The 10,863-nt window shown below is 44.7% G+C and overlaps 1 protein-coding gene across 1 annotated transcript; it reads right to left on the bottom strand.

Annotated features, from left to right (window-relative positions):
* Positions 1–3,394: 3,394 nt before the first annotated feature.
* RPL13 (ribosomal protein L13) lies at positions 3,395–10,407 on the bottom strand. Its single transcript, XM_081201843.1, has 6 exons — positions 10,291–10,407; positions 8,319–8,436; positions 7,190–7,331; positions 6,183–6,356; positions 5,259–5,315; positions 3,395–3,594 (listed from the first exon to the last, which is right to left on the bottom strand). Exons 2-6 carry the CDS (start codon positions 8,420–8,422, stop codon positions 3,436–3,438), a joined length of 636 nt encoding a protein of 211 aa, XP_081057969.1. The 5' UTR covers positions 8,423–8,436; positions 10,291–10,407; the 3' UTR covers positions 3,395–3,435.
* Between the last annotated feature and the right edge of the window lie 456 nt (positions 10,408–10,863).

The following is a 10,863-nucleotide window of genomic DNA, read 5'->3' as shown; positions in this document are numbered from 1 at the left end:
GATGGATTGATTTAGTGCAGCCCTGCCTTTCAAAAACGGCCTTTTCACTCATTGAAACTCCTACCCTACGTGCTGGAGGGGCCCGTGGCCTAGCGTCAGGAACACAGGAAGCTGCATGAAATGGAGTCAAACCATGGATCAATCTCACTGGGCATTGAACTTGGGATCTTCTGCAGGTCATGCACATGTCCTGCCATTGTGCTATGGGCTTTCCCCAAACCCTTTGTTTTCCAAGAGTTTTAAGGATGAGCAGTGAATCAGGAAGTCACCAGTTCTCAGACTGCCATCCACATTCGGAATATAGAAATTATCATCTACCATGCAGGGTTGTTGCAATTATTGAAATGGTGGATAAAGCATGCCTCCACTGCGCTGAAGCACTATGTAATCATTATATATATATATAATGATAGCAGCTCTTCCATGTTAGAAGCAATGAGCCAAAAGAGTCGCCATGGAGACATAGGAGTATGACATTCTTAATCCTGGGATCATGGGTTTGAACCCCATGTTGGGCAAAAGAACCTCATGGTCCCTTCCAACTGTGATTCTATTTCTCGCTCTCTCAATAGGTATTGCAAAGAAAGAAGAATTTAAGCAACTGCAACAATTCACCTTGTGAAGCACTGGAGAAAGTGATACCTAAACAAAGTCTAGTTTCTACACTGCCACCTTGTGGCATTTTGAGTCGAATGGCCCTGGTCATTAATTACCCTTCCGAAGCTGAGCTGAGAAACTAAAGAGGCAGGGAGTGAGGGAAAGGTACCAAATGAGAGATCAAATCTAATCACAAAGGTCAGCTCCTCGAGACAGGAGTCTCCAGGGTACTTCTACACGGGTTATAGGTTGTAAAGAGGAAATCCTGGAAACAAAACTCTGTTACTTTCAACAACTTGAGTGTTAAACTTACTGCTAAATTGAGGGCTTAGTGCCACCAAGTGGAACCAACATGTACCTGCATGTCTCTCTTTGAAAAAAATGCCGTGGAGAGGATTTCGCCTTTGGGTTAGTTAACTCAGCCAAGGGATGGAGATACTCCAGATGTGCATCCCTCCCTCTTCAAAAAAGAAGAGCCTCCAGGGCATTGGCACGGGCTTTGAGAGACAGATTTATTATACTTGTTAATGAATTCTCTCATGGTGGTCAAAACAAGAAATGTGATAGCCACATATGAAATCAGTTATTTTGGTACAAGCATTCATGGGCCATTTTCTCAGTTGCATGAAGCAGATTTGCAATGGCTGTCCTGGACTGTCAAGCAGTTACCATAACCCCCAGCACCTGGTACATGATCATATGTGGAGACACAAAGGACTGAACCTGTACTTAGAAATGGGTTGACTTTAGATTTCCTCAGCTTCCATCCATCACGTGCAAGCCTAGTATGAAGAGGTTGGACGAAACCACACTTAAAGTTTGGCAGGATTTCAAACAGTGCAGAGACTTCATGTGCAAGCTCCCACTGTAGAACAAAAAGCACCACTCCAAGCTGTGAAATCTCTGAGCCAAACAAGAGATGCAATTGTGTCCTCCCAAATATACTATTGGAGCAATGCACACATGGAGTGCATGGAGCATAAAGGGAGGGGCAGTACCTCTGGTAGGTGACACATCATGCTCCTTCTGGGGTAGTTTGTCCACCTTCAGTCCCCACCATGCACTCAGCTCTCACCTATAGCAGCTGTCAGCATGAAGAGTGACAATACCCCAGGAACAGTTTCAACTGGCCAGCTAAACCAGGTGAGGGCAGCTGATGGGTCTCAAACCCTCAGAAAGTTAGGGACTTTCTCTGCACGCAAAGACAGGCTCCGGTGGATTGAGTGAACAAAACTAATAGTGGATCCAACAGTCATAAAGGTGGTTTCTGCACACGCTGTACAGGGAAGTGAGGGGCAGATGGGGCATGTCAACCTGTGAAGGTAGCTCATCAAGGAAAACTCTGGTCCTAAACCTCTGCTGCTTTGTGGAATATCTTCAGGGGGGAAAAGCTAAGGAGCAAACCCTACAAAAATCCTGAATGGAGTCCCCAAGACGGTTGGATGGCATCTAGTACACCTCCTTCCAGCAACTCCTGCTGCCAAGTGTATTGCTGGACAGCCCAGGACCTCCATACACTGTCCAGGCTTGTGCCCCAGGGGCCACTTCAGTGCCAACAGTGGTTTGACTTCACCCCCGAAGGCACACTCCGTCTCTAGAGACAGAAGGATGCCAACTAATGTGTGCATACACCTATACCCCATTCCCAAGTCAGCCCTTCTTCAGAGCAACATGTGACGCCTACCTGCTCTGTGTCCACAAAATTTCACAGAATGGACTGCTGAAGCATGAGGGGGGATTTGTAACTTTACCTGCTCCAGATCTGTAGCATGTCAAGAGCATTAATCTCATTTCCAGATGACCTATGGGGATGGGTAGATAAGTGGCAACGCTACATTTATGGCTTGGCTGGTAAAACTAAACCAGACTTGTGGTTCCCATCCACTCCCATAGACACCCTCTAGTTATTGTAAATAGGATCCTCTGCACTTCACATTAAGCACACACTCAATTTTTCCAGCAGAGCTGAGTGATCAACCAAGCCCAGCTTCTATTAATCGACTAAGTACATTCATTTCCTCAATGGGATGCAGCGGAGGTGAGAAGGCAGCTCATCCAGACAGTAAAGAGTACATTCCTGGAAAATAACTGCATCGGATTCTCTGGCGGCTTGTTTGGTCTTCACTTCAGCTGAGCTCACTTTTGCTCTCAGAAAACACGCCTGGTATACATTAATCCAGTAAGGAATTGACACCAAAATGGCACTGTGGTAAGAATGAGGTATCTCTGGTAAATCCCTTGCAAGATTCAGTGTAAAAAATTTAAGAAGCCATCTTGTACCAAGTCAGAGCATTGGTTCATCTAGCTTGGTAATGTCTGCACTGACAGGCAGCAGCTCTCTGGAGTTTCAGATGGGCAACATTCCCAGCCCTACAGGGGCTTGAACTGGGACCCTCTGCATCCAAAGCCCGATGCTCTACTACTGAGCTATGGCTCTTCCCCATACATATATAAGGAACTTGCATTTATCACCTTCTGTTCTACTAAATACCCAAATTACCCAGCTCTGTATCTGCCAAAAGGGAACCTAAGTGAGCAAGGAATGGTAGGTCGCCCCTTTCATCCCCCAACCAGGGAGTTAATAATATAAAATGGGATCCAACTAGCACTGCCTTCCATTCCTCAGGCTGCTTCAATACTGAAATCCCAAGTGGTACCAGCCTCCTTGCCCAACTACTGGAGTGCCCACAAAAAATGAGTGGGCAGGAGATGGAGATGGCAAAGGGGCTATGCTCAAGTGCCAGGATTCCCAGCCCATGTTGCTCTTCCCCACATCTCTAAGAAAAGCACCACATAGTTCCAAATCTATCCTTTATTGACGTGCTCCGAACAAAGAGTTTATTTCTTCTTTTCCACATCCTGCTCTGCTGCTTCCTTGGCTCGCTTAGCCCGGATGCCAAAGAGCCGAGCATTTGCCCGAGCCATGCGCAGGCTGGCAAAAGCCTTGAAATTCTTCTCTTCCTCCGATATAACCCGGGCTTTCTCTTTTTTGTAGACCTAAGGAAAGAACCAGACAATCAGGGCACACACAAAAAAGCTGCTTTCTTCCCACTTCTGATTCAATATTTGCCCACACTACGGCTCAGTCTAACACTTTTCAGTCACAGGCTGTATATACAGTTTACCTTTAAAGCACATCCAAATCACATTCATTCCTTCAAAGAATTCTGGGCAGTGTAGTTTATCCCCCAGAGAGTTACAATTCCTAGCAACCCTCAACAAATTGCAGTGCCCAGAATTCTTTTCGGGACAAAATGTGCTCAAAATATATAATATGTATGCAGACTTAGCCCCTTTCTGTAGCAGCACTCAGTACACCAGAAGAGCCTGCTGGATCAGGCCAACGTCCCATTTAGTCATGCATCTTGTTCTCACAGCGGCCAACCAGATGCTCTAATGTGAAGCCCACAAGGAGAACCTAAGCATAACAGCACCCTCCCTCCCTCCCTTGTAATTCTGAGCGACTGGAGTTCAGAGACACACTGACAGTGGAGTAGTTATGGCTAGTCCAGGCACAGGAAAAATTCATTGCCAAAATGATGCAGAAAATATTTTCTGCATCACTAGCAGAATTTAGTGAACAGTTAGAGGGACTGAAAATGAAGATGGTCAGCAGCATAGGGCCTTGAATATAAACATAGAGGATATCAACTTTTGGAATAATAGGAATAGTTATGGCCAGCAGTCTCAAAAAGGAAGTAAGAGTCAGGAAAGGCAACCAAAATGACCAACAGGTTGGAGCATCTTCTCTTATGAGGGAAGGCTAAAATATTTGGGGCTTTTCGGGGGGGGGGGAGAAGCATAGTAGAGAACTTCCCTCTTTCATAATTCTGGAGCACATGGGTCACCCAATTAAACTGACTGGCTGTAGGTTCAAGATAGACAAGAGGAATAGACAAGGAAAAGTCCTTTTCTACTCAATGACTAATTAACTTGTGGAACCCACTGCCACAAGGTGTGACAACAGCCACTGGCTTAGGCGGCTTTCAAAGGAGATGAGACAAATTCGTGGTAGGAGACTGTCAATGGTTTCTAGCCATAGTTGTATACTAGTTTATTTTACATTTACATACTGCCCCTCAATATACTGGATTTCCAGGGCAGTCACCTTATTTCTATAAAAAAAAATTAAAAAATTGAGCGCCCATATCCAAAAATTCAGCACTGAGTACCTCTTGCTGGAGGACAAGCAAGAGCAGAGAGGGCTCTTTTCTTTAAGCCCTGCTGTTGCTGGGCTTCCCAGAAGCACTGTGAGAAGTAAGGACTTTAGAAGAGACCAATCCCAAGCAGGAGCTAACCAAGGCTAACCACCTACTTGACTGCTTCTTTTTTAATATTCCATTTCTGTTAGAAATTCAGTAGAATCACAAATACCACCATTCACTTGTTCAGATTTCGTGTACGACTTACTCAAAAAACCAACCAACAACCTTCAATATTGATTGCAAACTTGTGTTTTGCAAGATTCCAAGGGCATAACTATGCTTGAGTGAATGAGAAGTAGCCAACAGAACATTGAAGCTGCTCCTTTTTGTCAGGTCACAGAACATCATTTGACACTCAAGAAACACAACCGCTCTCAAGAAACCATGCTGGAAGCAGGAAATTTCCCATTACAATGTCTATAAATTTCAGAGGAAAGATCTATGGAAGTCACTTACATTTTTGATGGGCATAACTGGTCCAGAGAGCTGTGTGGCCATCTTGAGCTCTTCAGCCTGTGGAGAGAAGAAAATGTTCAGGCATTAACTTATTTATTCCACCTCCCTTTTTTGGACAGCACGAAAAAAACCCCTAGCTTGGATTATGTCATACAAGTGCTGAGGGAGCCTCTAAAAATCTTACTGTAGGGGCAAGGTTAGGCAGAGCTGAAAACAAAGAATACCAAAATTTCCAGTTTAGCTGTATAGTGCTGTCATCTCACTTTTCCTTTACACTTCTGCTCTCTCTCCAATACAGGTAACTGCAAGGTCTTTAAAGACATATGCACACACTTTGAGAATCATAGCAACTAAGGAAGAGGGCCCTGGAACAAACTTTTTTAAAAAATAATTTTTATTAAAGATTTCTTAGTTTACAAATATATGTGCATCCTCTTTTTTCAAGTTGCGTTTTCTACAGATCAGTTTCATTTGTTGCGAGACATTAATGTTGCATGCAGTATTGGGTTGGGAAGAAAAGAGGGGGAGGGGGTGGTGAGTGGGGTGGTAATGCTTCTACTTAGTGGTTTTGTGTCAGCATCACTTGTGGGGGTTATCTATCTATTTGCTTGCCACATTTCCTTGGTGGTGAGGGGATGGGGGTGGCCTTGTCTTTGGGTGGCTATATTGGAACAAACTTGTGATGTTGTGGCTGAGGTAGCATGTGACCACCAGCAATGGAAAGCAGGTAGTGTTTCTGCCTCTTATACTGGATGCAAGCTTTTTTATGCCCCAGTCATAATCAAGTACTCCTTGGAAGTTGTGTCCTTGGGAGCTTTATAGTGTGCTTTGCAGCACAGCTTTCGCCCCACCAGACTTATTAGAAATAAAGCTCCCATCTCCTGCAACACCTACTTCCCCTGAAATTCTCCCCTATATACTCACTGCACTGTCGCCCTTCTTAGGGGCAGAAGGTTTCCGGGGAAAGAGAATGATCTTAGAGCGGTATTCCTTCAGCCGCTGCACATTTGCTTGCAGGGCTTCTGTTGACCTGTTCCGGCGCCTGGGGTCCACTGAGATACCAATTGTCTGGGCAAACTTCTTGTTGATGCCAGCCATCTAGGGAAAGCATATTAACCTAAGCCACAAGTAAAAGCAACTTGTACATTGCCAGCCCTGTACCTGCTATGGCGGCAGAACAGTCATCAGCTGGAAAACTTCTTACTTGTCTACTTAACAATATTGATACTTTATATAACAGTATAGCAATGTTTTCAAAAATTGTTGTTGCCCTATGTTTTCTTTGTTTTTCTGTTAATGTATTAACAAAATATTTGTTTTGAAACTCTTTAATAATTTTTTTTTTTGACAAAGAGAAGGAAAGCTTCAAAACGTAAGTAATCACAGTACTGAGATTCCAGGGACAGAGCCATCATCTGATTGAAAGGCTCTCAAAGAAATGACAAGTGGCTTGCAAGGGCAACAAAGAGAGACCTTCTGGTAGGATGCTAATGTACCTGGCCAAACAATTTTTCTCCAGTACCTAAAAAGAAATCTCTACCAAAATACTGAATAAAAATATGTAAGGCTAAACTCTTGTCCTTTAAGCAATTAGAAACAGACAACAGAAGGGTGTGGGTTTTAATTTTTAACTGCCTAAAGATCCTCGTATAACCCACTCTGAAGGAACAGGGATTAGCTATAATATCGCTATAAAACTCTCCATCTGTTTAATTCAAGAACTTCCACTATAAATACAAAAACTAATCCTCCAAGAAATCTGATTCAATGAAGTTTATATATGGTTATATGGAAGCCCCACCAACCACTGTACAAAACACATCAGATTCCTATATATCTTAGCTCACACATCATATGCCACAAGCCAAAACAACCTGTATTTCAGAGGCAGGCACTCATGTGTTAAGAGACACCTATGCTTTTTTACTTACTCTCAGCTCCTCCAAGCTGAATCCTCTACCAGCACGGACTTTTGTGTGGTAACGTACAGTGGGGCACCTCACAATTGGCCTGATTGGTCCAGATACTGGACGTGGAGCAATACGACGGGCCTTCGCCTGACGGGTCTTCCTCCTGGGTGCAGAAAGAAGTACAAAAGGGCTATGTTAAACCTGTTCTCTCTCCAAATATAACCCTTACTGAGCTCCCCTTACAGATAAACTTGGGATTGCTTGCAAGGGAAGGAGGCATAAGGAAAGCATAAGAACAAAGGAAGTCCTGCTGGATCAGACCAAAGACCCACTTAGTCCAGCAACCTGGCCAATCAGACACCTAAAAGAAGCCTGCAAGCAGGTCCCCAGTGCAACTGCTTCATGTAATTCCTGGCAGCTGTTATTCAGAAGCATACTGCCTCTGGAGGCAAAACTAGCCATCACTAGGAGCCACTGATAGCCTTATCTTCCATGAATTCATCAAATCCTAGCACCACTCTTGTGCAAATAAATTCCATAGTTTGAGCAATGTGATGTGTGAAGCTATGCTCCTTTTGTATGCTTTACTGGAAGACCTGGAATTCTAGTATTATGTGAGAAAAAAACATGACTTCTTTTTTCCAAATCATGCATAATTTTATGCCTCTTATGTCCCTCCTTACTCACCTTCGCTCCCACCACAAACTACAAGTTGCAAATTTAATTTTTCCTTATAGGAGTTGCTCCAACCCCTTAATCATTTTGGTTGCCTTTCTCTGCACCTTTTCCAGCTGAACAATATCATTTTTGAGATGTGGAAATCAGAACTGCAGACAGTATTTAAACTGCAGTAACATCAGAGATTTATATAAAGGCATTAAGACAGTTCCGTTTTCAATCCTTTAACTGAGTAGATAGAAATAAAAAAAGCTACAGCCATCAGCTTATATGGGTTCAAAGGGTCATCAATGTGGTACAGAGATTCCGGAGAATTTTCATCATCTGGCTGAAGAACTAAACAAGTGTCTTGCCGAAAGCCAAAAATGGCAAGGCTCACATTTGCTTGCCTTTTGCATTATCCAGACAGCTGTATGTTAGCCGAGCACTGGACACAAAGAACACAAAATGCAAGGGGCTCAGCACACCTCACCTGCGGATCTTCCTAGCAGGCTGATTAAACCATGTGGCCACTCGTCTTTGCCAGTCTTTGTGAAAATGGGGATTCAAGATCATGCCATTCCGGCTGGGCGCCATGGCTCCTTATGTCCCTGAAAATACAAACAGTATGGATTAGACTCCTTATGATTTCCATTTTAACATCTCTTTTCAGCATACAAAATATTATTTATCCTTGCAACAGTTCTGTGAAGTATACTGGAGACACATAATGTCATGCCCTTCTAAGCCCAATGGAAACCTAGCATTTGGATTCCTAATTGTGCCAAAGGTTGGAAACTTGCAGGCAGAATGCAGTTATGATGCAGGAAACCTTTTACTTTTATTAGGAAGAACTTTGATCCATTCATCAAATATCCCACTCTCTGTTTAACAGTATCAAACATGCAACTCTGCAGCATCTCTTCTGCAAGAGACCTTAGAATAACATAAGGAGCTACCTACTTGCTTAATTTTGGCTGGTCCTGGCTACAGTGATTGGCAGCAGCCCTTCCAGGTTCAAAACCCTTCAACAGGAGATCCCAGAGAATGAACCTTCTACATATACTCCTGCTGAACTATGGGGCCCTCCCTTACATATGAAACTGCTGTATAGGATCAGGCTATTAGTTCAGACTAATACTGAGTCTTCCCTAGCAAAGGCATTCAAGATACTAAATATCTTTCCCCCCCCTTTCCTCCCCTCACTCTTGTCTTATTTCTCAACCCCATACTTCCTATTCAAAGTAATGTCTCATGCTGAATGTGACTGACTTGTCACATTGTATGAAGGATACACAGACTTCATTTTTTTAATGTTACTAAAGATCTAACTTGGAGCCTCTTGCCAATGCCCTATCAGAATGGTAAAATATGGGGTCATATCAGCCAAACTTACAAGGCTGCCTTCATTCAGATTCTACACACTGCTCCACTGAGCCCAATACTGACGGATCTGGCTGGCTGTGGCTCTTCAAAGTCTTCCTCGTCCTGCTATCCAAGAGCTTAAACCTATGGCCTTCTGCAGGCAAAGTCTGTGTTACACCCACTAAACTAGACTCCATCCCCACACAGGAACCTACCTCATGCTGACTCAAACCCTGTTAAGCTTAAGAATAATGGTTTATTTCACTATGAATAAGAAAAAGCTGGTGGCTTTAAAACTGCTTGTTTAAAACGTTCAAAAGCTCATTAGCATTCAGGGATACAATGGTAAAGGTAAAGGACCCCTGACAGTTAAGTCCAGTCGCAGACGACTCTGGGGTTGTGGCACTCATCTCGCTTTACAGGCCGAGGGAGCTACACTTGACTAAATCCCATAAAGGGGAAACCATTTTTGCAGAGTCAATAATAAAATCCTCAATGAACACGAAAGCACCCAGCAAAACAAATGCCCTGCACTTCTTCAGGACATTGCATTTTAGCCAAAACTACTACAGTTAATGAGTTGTAATAGGTCGTTCTTCACTAGCCAATATCACTCCGAAATACTGTAGCTGTAGCTTGACTAACAGGGCTACAAATCCTATTGATTGGTGCAATAACTCTTGGCCAGAGACAGAACCTGGTACCACGATATATGAATGAGCTACGGGTGCCCCCGGGACGCTGGCTTCACTTACCCACCACTGGATGCTCTGGTAACACCAGCCCCTCGAAGGCCGCTAGCCGTCCTAACCGAGGCGCCAGAGGCTGGGCTTGGGCCCGCCTGTGTGCTCCACTTCTGAGCTCTGGCTGGGCCTTTCTAAATAACGAGGCAGATCCAGAAGCTCCATGGAGCGCAAAGGATCGCCTCTAACAACCAGGCAAGAGCCCATCAGTCTCCCCACCGGGACCCCATAACATTTCCGTAACGTCCACAAGACCCTCTAGAACCCCGGAGTCCGCCCCCGGAGTCCCCCATCCCCGCGCAGACGACGGATGAAGGCGGATAGCCAACCAGGCCTCCCCCCAGCACGAGAACTCACCTCCCGGGAGAGAAAATGGCCGGCCGGAAAAAGAAAGAACTCTCGCCAGGAACTCTGGGATATCTGAGCCGCCGTGCGTGACCCGGTTCAGGAAACGCGAAACGCTCCGTCCGCGGCCAATCAGGGAGAGGGAATTACCCTCACTGGCGTCAGCCGCTATGTCCGACACATTGTCTTGCCAGTAACAAAGATGGCGCCCATCTTAAAGGTACCGCGGTCGTTCAATTCTGCCGGCTCGTAATGGATGGAGGGGCGTGGGAAGGGAGTCTCCTATTCAAAGAGTCTCATTTACTGTTCCTTTCCGTTTGGTATTTGACCCCACCCACCATCGGGATGTAGTCCCTAAAGGTTGGCCAGAGGAAAATGCAGCCATGGGGCTGAAAAATGTCCCTCTCCCCACATAATGTGTCTTTCCTTGGTATCAGCACATGAGGGCACAGGTAATGCAAAGGAACAAACTACTGCTGAAACTGCACTCACCATTGTGAGGGGTGGGGAGGTGATGATGATGCCTCACCAGCTACTGCCTGGGTTGGCTCAAAAGCACAAGAACTCACCTCCCACAAAAGCAAA

The sequence above is a fragment of the Podarcis bocagei genome, assembly GCF_964188305.1.
Source record: "Podarcis bocagei genome assembly, chromosome: 7".
Classification (NCBI taxonomy): domain Eukaryota; kingdom Metazoa; phylum Chordata; class Lepidosauria; order Squamata; family Lacertidae; genus Podarcis; species Podarcis bocagei.
Note: the sequence above shows the minus strand (reverse complement) of the source record. Positions and strands in the feature narration are given on the sequence as shown.

What these genes read in the sequence shown, in the direction of transcription:
- RPL13 (XM_081201843.1), bottom strand. Translation starts at nt 8,422, where the DNA reads ATGGCGCCCAGCCGGAATGGCATGATCTTGAATCCCCATTTTCACAAA. An exon ending in TCAGCTTGGAGGAGCTGAGA is followed by an intron (nt 6,357 to 7,189) that starts GTAAGTAAAAAA and finishes TGCTTTCCCTAG; the next exon opens with ATGGCTGGCATCAACAAGAA. An exon ending in CTAAGAAGGGCGACAGTGCA is followed by an intron (nt 5,316 to 6,182) that starts GTGAGTATATAG and finishes TTCTCTCCACAG; the next exon opens with GCTGAAGAGCTCAAGATGGC.